This window comes from Mixophyes fleayi, chromosome 2 (genome assembly GCF_038048845.1).
Source record: "Mixophyes fleayi isolate aMixFle1 chromosome 2, aMixFle1.hap1, whole genome shotgun sequence".
Lineage (NCBI taxonomy): Eukaryota > Metazoa > Chordata > Amphibia > Anura > Limnodynastidae > Mixophyes > Mixophyes fleayi.
In genome coordinates, this window is record NC_134403.1 from 190,551,990 (window position 1) to 190,568,088 (window position 16,099).

Consider the following 16,099-nt stretch of genomic DNA (forward strand, 5'->3'; position numbering starts at 1 on the left):
ATTCCCTAACACGTACAAACACACACTAGGGTCTATTTTTGTCAGAAGTCAAGTAACTTACCAGTTTTTAGACTGTGTGGGAGGAAACCCTAGCACCCGGAGGAAACCCTAGCACCTGGAGGAAACCTACATGCAGGCTCCACACCGATAGAGCACTGGTCGGAATCGAACACATGACCCAGCGCTGTGAGGAAGCAATGCTAACCACTGTGCAACCTGTGCTGTCATTACATAAAAATTACATATTATAAATTTGTCAATGTGTTCTCTGGGGTAATACTGTAAAACCTGTGTAGTGTATGTGTATGTTACTCATTGCTGTGACTTTGTCTTGTCAGATGCAAGTCATAAGAAGAGAAAAATAATTTGAAGACCAAGTTCCAGAATAATATAAATTATATTTGATAGTTTGTTTTTTTGTAGCAGAACAAGTATCTACAAAACATGAAATTCTCTGCACAGCAACGCACCTGCAGAACATTGGTATACAGCTGATACACAAATACCTCCTTGACGGTAAACTTGTTGTCACAATTGTACTGGGACTTAACACTTATTTGGGACGCGGGGACATCCAATGCTGTATGGGCTGGAGTAGAATTACATTACAAGGTACAATTTCACTGTAGAAGTAAAAGTAGCCCTCTTTTCAGAATGGCTGTTTAAGTACACTAGATATAAGAGATGGGGGCCAGATAAGGATAGAGAAGATCAGCAACAGATATAATGGCAGTCTGATTGGGAAAGATTTAACAAAAACAGTTTAATTATCTTTACATATTTTGCTATATCCATTGTTGACACATTTTACTACAACACCTCACTGAGTTACAGGATGAATAACAAAGTAATTGTGATAATTTCTGAGCTGTCTTGGAAAACACATCACACAATCTTTATTTAAAAACACCCACGCTTTCATGTAACCATGTAGTTAAAAAGAATAGAACTGGGACATTTTTGGGCCTTAATAAATATGACAATCACTATATATATAGATACAGTACATTTCTAGACATAACTTTCTCACTATTTGCCAGTTTATATCAAAGCATGTTTATATCATATTTATACAAGCACAGTTTTTGCTGTGTTTTTACTAAGGCACACAGTTTCAAATAAACCAATGGATTACTTTAGTCAGTTTCTGTCAATAATTATAAAAGAGTGTAGAGAAATATTTCACCTTTAACGCTGATCGTAGCAGAACAAATCTGAAAGTGCTCAGTCAACAACAACACAGAGAAAACAATAGCAACACTATGGAGGTCATTTACAAAGTACAAAACGTCTGCATTGGAAAAGCGGTTTTAGACCTGTCATGTGATTAGAGGTGTGCATGGATTTCTGACCAAGAATTTGGGTTTACAGAGTAAGTTGGTGGCATTTGTAGAGGAGCAGAAGACAAAGAAGTTTTACGGAGTAAAGGTGTACTTAGCAAAGTATAGATTAGGATTTCCTTCTGTGGAGCTGTATTGTTGAGATAAGATTTGGGGATCTACTGATAAATTTGTGATACAAACTAGAGATTGTAGAAGAGATTCAAACATTGTCAATATAAACATTACCTTGACCACTGAGCTTGCTGAATTCCAAAATGTGTGATGTTACTGAAATTACACTAAAATTGCCAGCAAGTGAGAGAAGCCAGGACTGCTTTAACATATCAAGCTCCCCAGGGGGCAGAAATAAGAACTTTTAAGAGCCTCACCTATCCAGGCTCTATTCCATGCCTAAAGTTCTAGGATGGGACCCCTGCCCTGGTCAGCCCAAGGCTTGTGCTTTTATTAAAATGGCCCTGGAAGAGGTATATGAAGATCAGAAGATAACAGCGCAGATTACAACAGGGGCATTTAAGGTTGTGGCCCAGGGCCTAGAACTCCCCTATTGACACTCAATAGTGTAACTATCAACCTGACAACAGATAAAGTAAACTTGGGGTGAGAGCTTACTTAATATCCTGAAAACCTTTATAGAGATATTCTTGCAATTTATTGCGAAATACATGACCTTAGAATGCCTGTTATGTATATTTATACACTTGGGCTAGAGTCTTGCAGTGTGCTATTGTGAAAAAAAGGCAAAAGTCATCTAGCATGGATATAAAAAAAAAAAGAATAAATGAAGACAATTTTAGAAACATTGTGAAACATTTTTTTTTAAGATTTTTGCGTTCCATTCAAAAATTACTATTTGTTTGCTTGTTTTGTTTAAGGAAAATATCTATGAAACACAATGAGTTGAGAAGTAAGAACACTTAATTTACACCAAGTAGCTAGAAGTACAAAAGGAATTGCCTGCACGCTCAGATGAAAGTAAGGGTGGGAAGAAATGAGCCTCATCTGGAACTTCAAACAAGAGTAATATCTAAATGAGAACTTTCCAACATAAGGGGCTTATCATGTAGCGGAAAATGGCTAAAAGTAAACAGTTCAGTTTTCATAACACCTGACCAATCAGTGTCTTTGAGGTGTATTTTGTTCCATCATGGTCAGGGATCATACAGTTGACTCAAATGCTATGAGACAATGTAGGCAGCAGGGGGGCGTAAAAAGACAAAGAGAAAAGGGAATGCAGAGCCTAATGACCTAGAGACAAAAAAATAAGGAAAATATATACAAGGTGCATGAACATATCCTTCCCATCCTTTTCCAGAAAAACCTGCATCTCGATATGGAGCAATATACAGAGATCAGTATATCGAGAAATGTGCTGTTGGTCATTGACAAGGAAAGGGAATAACTCTTTGAAGATTATCCGGTGAGACAGTCGGTGGGGTCTGAGGTTTGGGAAGATTATCGCCCTGGCCCTTTCATGTTCTTCGGCTGGTACTCTTGCACTGACATCATACTGTAACAGTCCGATGGGTTGCATCTCCCTTCTTTGCCTGTGTTACCTTTTGTCCCAGCTGGTCCAGGGATACCAGGGATTCCTTGTTGTCCCATTGGTCCAGGTAAACCCACTTTTCCATAACCAGGTGGACCCTGTGGTCCTGATGCAAAAAAAAAAGAGGGTAATAACTCATTGGTGGAAGTTACAAGTTGCTTGTCCTCCTTTAATTACTTCTCTACACAAATGAATACAAGAAGCTTAAAGTAAATCATACCTGGTGCTCCAGGGGGGCCCACATCACCCATGATACCAATACCATTGTTCCCCTTCTCGCCCTTTGTTCCAGGTTCACCTACAAATAAAAATGAAAAAATAATATGCATGTACATTCCTTAAAGGTGTGAGGGATTCCTTAAAACAAGTTGGATTTTTTTATTCAATAAAAACAGTTTATTCAAAAGCTGTAAAGGATATATCAGTATTATTTCCCAAATGATGCTTGTATGTAAAATATATACATATCACAAGAATTTTTTTTTTAGTAGACATAAAGTAGACTGAAATACTTATAAAATAACATACAGACATAAGTAGATAAGTTTTAGACATATTTTCAGCTGCACTAGTTTAATGCATCCACTAATCTGTATGTACTTTCTTTTTACCTCTCATTCCAGGGACACCTGGTCTTCCCTCCCGGCCAATCTGCCCTGGGGATCCTGGAGCGCCTGGGGTACCTGGGCGTCCTGAAACGCCATCCTTCCCAGGAGGACCTGGTCTTCCAGGTGAGGAAACCATCTCCACTGGCACCTGCATGCGTGAGGTGTAATACGCCATCCTCTCTATGGGTGCAGTCATCAGTCACAAAAAAATATATATAGGAAAAATTTGCCACAAGCATGTCTAAAATTTCATAACCTTATTATTATATGTTACATTTAGAGAAGTCAGATACATATGTCATTTAGGAATCACAAGTCCACAAGTCTAGCAAACATACCGTCAAAAAGCTTCATCATCTCTTGCCGAATCATCCTCTTAATTTCATCATAATTGATGGGGTCCGCCTAATAATAAAAAAACACAACATTATTTTACTAGCTCCTGTAATAGGACAAAATAAATAATGCACAAATATTATTTAATTCTTCAAACGCTAAATCTACTTTTAGTAATAAATTCCCCATGGTTTAAAAGGTATGTTTGCTTGTAACTAGTAGAGTTCCTATGTTTTACTTTCCACTTAAAGCTACAGCTACTTTGTATTGTTCTGGGAGTTGTAGCGTTGGACAGTCCCCTTGGTAGTTAGCAGCAACCAGCCGCTCCTGCATATGGCTGCAAATACATGACACACGGTTGGTTAACTGGTTGGGCTTCAAGCATGGTCGTATTTACTATAAAAACATGTAAGGCCCAGACCTAGGGCTAGATTTACTAACGGGTGGATTGCTCAAACCGCCACTTTTCGGCTAGTTTTTCGGCGGTTTTGAAACCGGCGGATTTACTAAAGCCCAAACTACCATCAAAACGGCCAGAAATTACACTTTTCAAAATCACCACTTTACAAAACGCCATCCCGATTTTAACAATGATGAATATACAAACAGCAGGATTTACTAAGCTGGGGTTTTCAAAACCGCCGCAAAACAGCCATCCAAATGGCCAAAATGAAAGAGGCGCTTGTGAATGGTGAGATTGATCAAACAGCTGCTGCTTGAGCTATTTTGCCATTCAGAACATAAGAGAAAGCACCATTGATATTATAATTATTTGGAAAATCATTATTTATTGATAAAGGGACAAAATAAATGTAATATTAACTTATGAGAGAATTTTTTTTTATATATTTTCTTTTAAAGGGACACTATTATAGCATTATATTATGTAGAAAATGTTAATATATAATATTATTAACCGATTGTTAATGGTGGATATAATTATTTATGTTGCACAATTTGTCATGACATATTATGCAAATATATAATAATTAAATAATGTTATCCCCTTAATATAATGAAAATTTTTTATTCCCTCATAAGTTAATATTTAATTATTTTTTCCCCTTAATCAATAAATAATGATTGCAAACATAATTTAAATGTCAATGGTGCTTTCTCTAATGTTCTGAATGGCAAAATAGTTCAAACAGCATATTTAAGCTATCAAGCCATTGTGAAGCAGGTATTCAAACTGTCCTGTCCAGTCTTTTGGATGGCGGTTTTGATGGCAGTTTCATCCAAACTGCCGGCGGTTTAGCTTTTTCAATCTGCCACACATCACCAGTCATTTTAAATTGAAGCCTCAAGCTGCCCTATAGTAAATGCGGCGGTTTGAACCACTAAACCGCCGGCGATGGGTGGCGGTTTCAAACCGCTACCAAACACGATTCTTAGTAAATCTAGCCCCTAGTGTGTCAAGAGGGACATTGCAACAGGCTTTAAGATATAATGTTTTTTTAATGTATTTTTGTTTTATTTTTATTTTAATGTATTGTTCTCAGCTTTCTCCTCTGATCCAATGGAATTATATCCAGGATTGAAGGGGTGGGGACTGGCAGTGACCAGCACTTCTAAAACTCACCAGATTCATGGGGCAGATGCAGATGTTTGATAGAGTGGATTCCAACTTTGCCTTTATTCAAAGTATTCATAGGATAAGTTATACATATGTTGCAAATACAACATAGTACTTTATATAAGGCAAATATTCTATATATAGTTCCTCTAGACATGTCTACAAATCACACTGCTTTGCAAAAGGAGTTAGTTGAAATGCTTGTGCAGTTCTATAATTAGTAGCACTTCAGCTTTGCCTCATATATTACACAAGTTAACCCGTGCATGATACTCATGCATTCTAGTCAAATCAAGCTACTTAAGGTCTTAAAAAGGTTCTTGTCATGCATTTGGACCTAGTCCAGGCCTCCTCAGGGGAAGAGCGTTAGTTCCCGACGCAAGCGGCCTTTTTAATGTGTGTTCATGAGGTAAAATTACCTCACGAAAATGAGTTTGACCCCTCAACTCGTAAATTTAGCCTTTACTACCCCTCCCACGGGGGGAAGGGGGGATGATGGAAGTTAACTGACTTGACTATTCTAATTTTTTTGTCAAATAATGTCAGTATACCAAATTTCAGGTGAATTGGATGAGCCCTTTCTGAGAAAATAGTTTTTTCCACACACACACACACACACACACACACACACACACACACACACACACACACACACACTAACGCACGCCTCTACACATGTGTGTTCATGAGGTAAAATTACCTCACGAAAATGAGTTTGAGCCCTACCAAATTTCAGCCCTTTTTGAATTTTTTTTTCCCACACACACTAAGAATTTAGTAGGTCAGTGTATAACTCTGCCCAGCAGGTGGCGCTGCAACTTGTTTTTTTTTCTTCACACACACACACGCCACTAAGCATTTATATATTACATATTAAACCTGGACTAGAACTCAGAATATAATTCTAATTCCCCTCTGCACTTACCTATGGGAAGGTGGAAGCCTGGCAAAAGGTGTGAACTGTTGCTCATTAAATTAAAGCTACTGCAGTTCATAATAAAGCTACATACTACTACTGGGCTTTACTACTACAGATAGGCATCTGATTGGACGGTATTGCTACTGATTTGCATATTACTAGGTAATAATGCTTACTGAGAATTGATGCTACTACTAGGTACTTTATAGCCATTACTACTGCTGGTGTATAAATTATAGGACACTGCATCCTGCTCAGAAATTTCCATTAGTATATAATGGATCTTACTGTGCATTTTCACTGTTGTTGGACAATATCACTGCCATATTCTTTCTAGTTGTGCATTACAAATCACTGATCTTGACATGTTAGCCCTTGGAAATTATCAGGGGCATATGATACCGTGCTGGGCACTGGTATATTATATATTGCTGGTTATTATCCACACTGGCATATTACATCTTGTAGAGCAGTGTCTGGCATTGATCATTATCACTAGGATAAATGATGTTTTCATAGACATTGAGCATATTAGATCTTAATGGGGACATGCTCCTCTGGAGTCTCCCATCCTGGGGATTATCAATAGCATAATATATCTTAATGGACAAGACCGCTGGCATATTATAACTTAATGGGCATTATCATTAACATAATAGACTTTGCTGGGCATTATTACTGGCATATTTTATTTTCAAGAGCATTAGAAATGGCACATTAGATATTGCTGAAAATTGTAACTCATGTAATAGACATAGATGAACATTTTAAGTGACATATTAGATTTTGCTGTGCTTTATCACTGGATTATTATATCAGACTGTTGGGCGTATTTATCAAAGGACGAAAAGCCTTATGGCTGACAAAAATGAGTCTTTTCGCCGGCGATAGGGCTTCTCCCTATACGTCAAGTAATTACCCCTGCAGGCGTAGTAGATGAGAGGACATTAAGCTCTGTTTAACCTAACTTGTGTTATCTATTTAATCTATGCGTGAGAATTAACCTATTATTTACTTCCATTGAATTAATTCCAGCTGAATTTTTTTTTAATTAAAACATGTGCCAATTTCTTGTATTTGGAAATATGACAGTCTGCACTTAGTAACATCTTTATTTTTTTATAAAATTATAGCATTTTTCATATTTTTAAATATTTAAATTAAAAGCGACTTTTCTTTTTGCTCATTGACAGTTGTACTCTTACTTCTGTTTCCTGTATTTTTATGGCTATGTTTTATACACTTTCACACACTGTACTATAGGTATAATGAATCCTTTTTGTAGGATTTAATGCACAATCAGAATGATAGATTTGCATTTGAAAGACTCAGTTAATAAAGTGAATATTAAAACAAAAACTGTACATTTTATAATGACATTTCTCATAGACTCATAAGCTTCTACCTATGCCTTCCAACCTCCAATTTTGCTTCTACTTTTAATCTTTCCATAAGATGAACCAACAGCAGTTTCTGCACAATATTTATGTCATTTTATTTCTAAGACAAGCATTAGAATCCTCAATGCTCCATTGTAACTTTCCAACTAATGAGACTACAAAATTCTGATCTACCCACACTTTTTTCTCTTTCCCCATTCTTACCATTATTCCAGGAGTTCCTGGAGTTCCTGGAGTGCCTGGTGGTCCTGGAGAGCCAGGCGTTCCTCTCTCTCCAGAAGGTCCTCTAGGCCCCACAATTCCTGCAGCTGAACTTTTTCCGTAGCCATCTCCAGGAGGTCCTGGTCTTCCTCTCTCCCCTGGAGGCCCTGCAGAACCTGGAGCCCCAGCTTCTCCCTACAATAAGAGTGTAAGGCATGGGTAATGACATCAGGGGGTATATTTACTAAACTGTGGGTTAGGAAAAGTGGGAATATTGCCTATAGCAACCAATCAGATTCCAGCTGTCATTTTGTAGAATATACTAAATAAATGATAATTAGAATCTGGTTGGTTGCTATAGGTAACTTCTCCATTTTTTCAAACCCCCATTTTAGTAAATATACCCCCAGATTACATAACTTCCAAATGACTAAATAATGGATGACTCCTCACCTTTTCTCCATATGTTCCAGGAATTCCAGGTTTTCCAGGAGCACCCTTGCAGAGAGAATGGGAATGAACATGAAAAGACATATAGAACAAATCTAGTGACAGCCAGAACCTCATATTAGTCTAATATCGATTGCATGAAAATAGTAGAACACAAGATTATTTTGGAATTTTTGTGGACTTTTTGTTTTTCTCTGACCTAAACCTAAATGTATTATGTAGATCATGGACTTAGTGCCAATAATACGGAGGAGATATACCTTATTTACAGTGGTTTGAAAAAAAGATTTGCCCCCTGTCTGTTTTTCTGCAATACCACTTAGTTCACAGTGAATGTTATAACATCAACAAAAAACTAATATTAGCTAGTAGGGGCCCTGATTTACTAAATAAGACAAAATATTGATATTTATTTGATATATGTATTACTGAAATGTGTGCAATACCGAATGGAATGTAAAAAAGTAACTGACCTCTTGGGCACATTAACTGGTTATACCACTATTAACATCAACAATTGAACCTGATGTTACCATCGGACTTACATAGAGCACTAGAGGAATTTTGGACTGCTCCTCCTTGCACAACTGCTTCAACTCTGGACTTTAATTAGGCCATTTTAAAAGTCAAAGTACTTTTTTATCCAACCATTGTTGAGCTTTATCTTCAGTGCTCTGATGGTAAGTTATCCATAGCATGATGCCTCAAATCACTCCCAAACCATGACATTACCACCACTATGCCTGATTGAATGCAATATTAGATTTTCTCCAGACAAAATGAGAACCATTTTCACCAAAACCAAATCCACTTATTTGTCTATAGAATATTGTTTTAGAAAAAATCCAGGTGCATTTTGCCAAACTTTAAATGAGCATCCATTGTTTAGTGGTCAGTGCTTTCTGTATTGCTACTTTGGCTTGGATAATGTTTTTGACCAGCATTTGTTTATGATGTTGAAGTAATAAACACTACTAGCTGATGTAAGAGAGGCCTGCAGATCCCTAGATATTCCAGAGTTCCTTGTGACTTCATGGTGGGGTCTTCTTCAGCCTCTGCCCCTACCATATATGCCAGAGAAATGTTTTAACACTTGAATCATGCCCCATGAAATGTATCTAATGTGTTTAATAGAAAACATTAATTTCACAAGATCTGGAGTGTGGGGAACACAAGTGGCCACTGCTGGGACCCACCCCAGGCAGTGTTCCTGTTAGCTATGCAGGATCGAGAGTGAGAGAAGGGGCCAGTGGTGTTTTGTCTGCCATATTCCAATTCTCCAAGTGGTATTGGAGAGTAGCATTGTCTCCTTGCTGTAGCAATGAATGGATTCTAATCAATTCATAAGGTTCAGTGCTTTTTGGGTGTCCCATGATGCAAAGCATCACAGTCTTGAGCTCTTACTGCCACCCCGGGATCTGGTGTCCAGTCCACTGGAGCCATATGTCCCCCCTTTACACTGCAGTAAATGTAAAAACAAAAGGCTTGACCCAGATTGATCTTCATTATAGGTACTGTAAGTGTATCAGCCTGGATAGGTTAAAAGGACAGGGGGGCTCCAAAATGTTGTATAGACATTGCATAAAAAAAAGGCCAATGTAACGTGTGCCTGTGTGTAACATAAATATCTCTAAGTTTTGTGTAACAGGTCTTATAAAAACCTTTGGGCAATGAGCATCTTCACTGCTAAGATCCTGCTATGTTCTTGTGACCAACATATTAGAGTTATCTCTATAATCCATCTACCGATTGTCCTGCATCGAGCCCAGATTCTTGCTCGCTACCCTGCTGTCCTAATCCAATTTAAGCAATCAGGAGCCAAAGTAACCAGCTTAGAGGTTTATAAAAGATATGCATACTACCCTGAAGTGTGAGATGTTTCCAGGTGCTGGTTGAAGGAGCATGGTGGTGGCAGCAATGCCTTCCCACAGTGGGGGACACCAAATTGATGTGCAGTGGACCCTCATAATTGCTGAGAAGCTGATGGCCAGGTGGTGGCAGTGGGAGTTGCAAATGACAATAAGGCACTGGCTGAGAGCAATCAAAAGGGACCCATCTCATTAAAAACAGCTTTATACCTTGCCCTTAGAGAGATTTTGACACAATAGCCAGTCCTTGGAAGACTGACTTATGTTCCAAATTGTGGTTTGGCCCCCATCCACCACACCTTCCATGTTCTGCAGGACATGTTTAAATTTTTAAGACTGACAATTGTAATCAATCCTTCTGTTCCCTGGAGGTCCCAGGAAGAAAAGCAACAGCCCAGGTCAAAGAGCTCTGACTGCGCCAGCAGTAGGACCACTAGTATGAAGTCTTGGTTCTGTCCTCCTCGAGCCATATTTGGCTTGAAGGGGGCACCAAAACCTTGGGGACTCAAGTCCTCAAAGTCTTTGTGGTACCAGTCTGAAGAAGGGACTGAGTACAAGATTAGTGAATCAACCTGGAGTGATTAAGGGGCTGGATTAACTCTGACAACAATATGTATAAAACATTGTCATGAGTTCAATACTCGACCATGGCCTTATCTCTGTGGAGTTTGTATATTCTCCCCGTGTTTGCATGGTTTTCCTCAGGGTGCTCCGGTTTCCTCCCACACTCCAAAAACATACTGGAAGGTTAATTGGCTGCTACCAAAATTGACCCTAGTCTCTCTCTCTCTCTCTGTCTGTGTGTATGTTAGGGAATTTAGAATGTAAGCTCCAATAGGGCAGGGACTGATGTGAATGAGTTCTATGTACAGCGCTGTGGAATCAGTGACGCTATATAAATAAATGGTGATGATGATGATGATAAAAAAAAGCAGCAAGCCCTAAGTAAAATGTCTGTGTACTTCCTTCAATTTCACGTGTTTATAACAGCTGTTTTAAAAGCTATTAATAAGCAATATACTAATACTATTCTTAAAGATCCTGCTCTATTCCTGCAAGACACTGGTACCTGCCGAACTCCTATGACCTACAGATAAGAGATAACACTCTCATCCATGAGAAAATAGATGCAGCACTGCACCTATCCATTCTTACAAGGCAATGAACCATTTATCCATATTGTTTGTTTATTTGTCTTCATTGTTTCATATTTGCATATAAATCATTAGCTGACTCAGGAACTTTATTGTGAGAAAGGTGTAGTTAATCAATACAATTTATATGCTAATTCTGTTACTTTTCAGTGTAATTTGTGCACATTAAGTAATTAATCTATGTTTTGAAAATAACCAATACCTTTCATAAAACCACACTTTCTACTTATTTGTTAAAACTGCTTACAAATTCTAATGATTAAGAGCAGATAAATCTTCGATTGCCAGAACCACAATTTGATACATTTACCCCCAGGTGTGCAGAGACATACAAAGTAAGACTCTCACTCCCTCACATCCTTGGTTGCCATTCAAAGGGGTAATGCAGGGTTGATAACCTGGCACCACTTATCACAAATATCCCAGAGACCATTTAGTGTTAGGTATTAGGTTTAATAGGACATTATTAGTTAGGAAGTCATCTGGTACCTTTATATAATGTGTCACATATCAAAATGTAGCCCTGTTCACACATATACATGTAGTGTGCATATAACTGAATAGAAGGACTATGCTTTGTCATAGCACATACCTCTTTACCAGGAGCTCCATCTGTTCCCATTTCACCCTAATGAGAGACACGAAGATAAGATTTACCTATACACATATACTGATTGCTGACTTCAGTGATGCTTGGGATACTCACAGCAGGCCCAGGATGTCCTGGGGCTCCTGGTTCACCTGGAAGACCCATTAGACCCCTCTCACCAGAGGGCCCACGTTCACCCTTCAAGCCCTAGAATAAAACAGATGTAGTCAGGCAGGTGTTATTATAAAGTCTAATATTTGCCTCTAATTTAATAAAGCATTATTATAGAATTACCAGTCCTGGAGATCCTGTGTTGCCTGGTTGTCCTGGGCTTCCAGCGGGTCCCTAGAAATAAGGTGCCAAATACAGTATAAGGTGGACAGTCTGTGTTTGTTTGTGTCAACATACATTATCTTTCTTTACTTACAATGTGTCCTGGAGGACCTGGACGTCCTTGTGGACCCATGGGACCAGGGTCGCCCTAAATTGAAGAATGGATATTCACAGCATCATAGACATGATCAAATCAATTACATTTTTAGTAACTAGTGACCAATACTGTTCTGAGCTTACCTCTGCTCCTGGCCTCCCAGAAGCCCCTGCAGGTCCAATAGGTCCACAATCTCCCTGTGAAACAAAGGTCAACCTATGAGTTAGTCCATATAGTAAATCTTTAGCAAGAGTTAGTAAAACTTTAGTGTGGTTACAACAGAAATGATCAGGAACCCAAACATAGTTTAAAAAGCTGTACCTTGGGGCCAGGGACTCCTGTATGTCCTGTTTTTCCTTTAAATCCCTAAAAATAAAAACAAATTACACACATATTCGGAGAGATAAAACAGCTTCAAAGTAGCACCCAATGATATAATCTACTAAAACATGTTCCAAATTTGAATGGCGATTATTTTAACTTAATCTTACATCCAAACACACACAATGTGATTCAGCTTCACAGTATACCCAAAATCTGTTATTAAAACACCTCTTTCAATTTAGAAAGTAAAGACACCAACATAAAAGGCTTATTTTAAGGCCTCCATAAATAATAAAATGATGTCAAAATACGCACAAATGATACCTAATCGGACAGGACACATAACACTTAGACCTTTTTGCTTTCACTCACCGGAACACCGTTACGTCCAGGCAGCCCTGGAGGACCTGGTTCTCCCTGCAGATGGAAGACAGGGCAGGATAGATAAAAAGAACTAAACTTTTTATATGAAGTAATATAGAATCCCTGGTAATACAGTATTTACTGCAATGCAGAATAGCTCTAAGCATAGCTACTTATATAAGTAACACCTGTACAGGCTTCTGGAGAAAATGAATACTAAAACTTTACTTAATAACGTATCCATTAATATATGATCATGCAATGTACTCTTCTATACTGTGTTTAATAGTTACAATAATTTTTATCATGGTTGATTTTGTTTTGGTACATACCCTTACTCCGGGCTTCCCATCCTTCCCATCTAGGCCTTCAATTCCAGGTGGTCCCTATAGAATTTCACATAGGATAGTTTTAAGGTTATTCTGGCCCTTCATGCTGTAATTCTTTTCAAAAGCAGGTTCCACTCACCTGTATTCCAGGCATCCCTGGAGGACCAGGTGGACCAGTTAGTCCTGGAGAACCACGTTGCCCCTCAGGACCCTGCATAAAAGTGAATAAAGAGATATAAATTAGTCAAGGTTTTGAATTAATTGTAAACTTAGACCTTTACAAATGAATACATGGAATAAATTAAGATAGTATCTCTGCAATGCTTTAGTTTTATTATATTGTGCCAAATAGTCAACCTTATAATGATCTCTGTGGCTCCTTATACAACTCTATAACATTCTTTTACTCATTAAAATTATTCACTCATTAATATTTTCTTTTATAGACACTATAAGTCTATGACATTGATCTGGTCAATTCCCCAATGATACGAATAGAGAAATAATGTCAAGATCCATAATTTGGGAAGCAAAAAATAGAGATGCAAAGTGCAAAGCCGTTTTTTTAACTGTTGTCCATCACACAACTGCTTTCTCCCTCAGATTTATGTCACTGCACACGGATTTAGACATAAAGAGGGTGTCTTTTGTGAAAAAACAAATGCACTAAGGCTAATTTACAAAATGTGGACCAGAAATTGCTATTTTGTAACATTGTGTGCCTAGTTTTGTAAGAATATGGCAGCATTTACAGTTATTTTTATAGTTTAGCTTGTCAACATAGTTGTGAAGGCAGGGATGCAACATTGTGCTTCTTCTGATGTGAGAAGGCCTAATGCTTGCATTGTTTGGCAGTGAAATACTGGGTGGGCATCTTTTAGAGCAATAGAGCAGTCAAGAGATCTCTATAAAGTAATAATAAAGTAGCTTGAAAACGTTGGTAAATATAGTTAAAAATACAGCTGACCCAGTAGGCAGCAGGAGAAACCTCTCCACTGGTAATCCCATTTACCTTATACCAGTGGATCCCAAACTCTCTCAGTTCCAGATGCCCTTAATTTTTTCCAGGCACCCCTAAGCCAAAATAATTACCAAGTAGTTCCCTGACTTGCTTACCACCGGCCCTGTGAGATCGCCTCGGCACCCTTGTGTGATCGCCGCGGCACCCCAGGGAGCCGGCGCACAGTTTGGGAACCACCTAATGCTCTTCACTTTGCCTCAAATGTATCTGTTCAGCCACCCCTGTGGTCACTGGGTAAATGATGCTAAATTAGATTTTTGCACAAATCTGCACTATGCCATCAGTTTGTAGATGACCCCCAAAATATTAGTAATAGAAATTTGAACATTACTCATTGCTAGTTGTTCACTGTAACTGATCGGCAACATAACTCAGTCTAGTCATGTTTTCTTTCCATATTGCTACACATTAGCCAAGGGCAAAATATTAGACTATTGTATAGTATAAGGCTGGGTACACACTGGAGCTTTTTCGCCCAATCATCGGGCAAATCAGCCGACAAACGACCGTTCGGTCGGAAGTCGGGTTAGTGTGTATAATGTCACGATGGTAGAAAGTCATCCCAAAATATTGATTGTCGGCTCATTGGGTTGGTCGTACTGTTTAATATTTTCCTCCCAATCACCTAATGATCATGTAGTGTGTAAAATTTCCGATCAACCCACGAGTAACTGTGACTCCTTTGGGGGTGTGTGTATAAAAATTTCTGATGCCTGTACCTGTAGCAGGAAAAGAGCAGTTGCTTGTTGTTCTTCAACATTATCCATATTAGAACGCTTTTATCACAAATGGGGACTTTATATAGAATCCTTACCTCAAAATATGCAAGACATAATACATATTCTGTTCTATACGAATATTGAAAAATATTGATAGTCGGAGGGTATGAGATAGTATTAAGACTTAAATTACATATCTCTCATTCATTTGTTTCTTATGAAAAAGGGTTTGAAGTGAATATTATCTTGTTTATAGTATCTCTAATACAGCTAAAGGTTGCTCCAAGCTGAGCTTTACCCCCTTCCTCCCCCCACCCCTACCCACCCCACTCGTTCTACCCCCTTTATTTTTTATTATTTAAAAATGTGATTGAGAATTAGATACAAAACAACTACAGCCAATTTTCTTGTGCACTTTTGATACTAGAGCAAATATGACCAAAATATTGTAAGTCAAGATTGTTGAATCGAATTGTTAATTCTGTATTTTTTATATGCACAAAAAACTGTTATATGTTTTGTATGTATGACTTTAAGAAACAATAAAAACAGATTATAAGACATTATTCATATTAGTAAAAAAAATTGTTGATATGCAGTTGCAAATTAACACAATTATGTGCTAATGAATGAATGAAGAAAATATGTTCCCTTCTCTTTTTTATGAGGTTTTGGGTGGTTTCTATTGAACATGCTCTGCCCTTTATTTAAATTTCTGGGGATATTGTTTAAATGGACCTTCAAATCTTTGATCACGACAATATGCCTGTGAAAAGTTACAGGCCAGATGGTTGGTCTTTTGTTAATCGTCCAAAATGTGACTAGTGTGTACGCATTAATTGTCTGAGCGATCGGACCTTTAGTCGAAGGTAAAGTCATTGTAGATCACACGTTGGTCAGGAAATTCTTCAGTGTGTATCTAACCT

At 38.1% G+C, this 16,099-nt stretch overlaps 1 protein-coding gene across 6 annotated transcripts in view; it reads right to left on the minus strand.

Annotated features, from left to right (window-relative positions):
* Positions 1–378: 378 nt before the first annotated feature.
* The window catches only part of COL16A1 (collagen type XVI alpha 1 chain), a 133,090-nt gene continuing 117,369 nt past the window's right edge, over positions 379–16,099 (minus strand). For all 6 annotated transcript variants that reach the window (XM_075195178.1, XM_075195180.1, XM_075195177.1 and 3 more), the window contains 15 exons: positions 13,573–13,644; positions 13,437–13,490; positions 13,114–13,158; positions 12,739–12,783; positions 12,561–12,614; positions 12,415–12,468; positions 12,282–12,332; positions 12,105–12,194; positions 11,991–12,026; positions 8,380–8,424; positions 7,930–8,121; positions 3,833–3,899; positions 3,498–3,674; positions 3,107–3,184; positions 379–2,992 (listed from right to left, as the gene is read on the minus strand). In XM_075195178.1, coding sequence (XP_075051279.1) covers positions 2,796–2,992; positions 3,107–3,184; positions 3,498–3,674; positions 3,833–3,899; positions 7,930–8,121; positions 8,380–8,424; positions 11,991–12,026; positions 12,105–12,194; positions 12,282–12,332; positions 12,415–12,468; positions 12,561–12,614; positions 12,739–12,783; positions 13,114–13,158; positions 13,437–13,490; positions 13,573–13,644 — 1,257 coding nt within the window. In that variant the 3' untranslated portion in view covers positions 379–2,795. The remainder of the gene's footprint in view (positions 2,993–3,106; positions 3,185–3,497; positions 3,675–3,832; positions 3,900–7,929; positions 8,122–8,379; positions 8,425–11,990; positions 12,027–12,104; positions 12,195–12,281; positions 12,333–12,414; positions 12,469–12,560; positions 12,615–12,738; positions 12,784–13,113; positions 13,159–13,436; positions 13,491–13,572; positions 13,645–16,099) is intronic.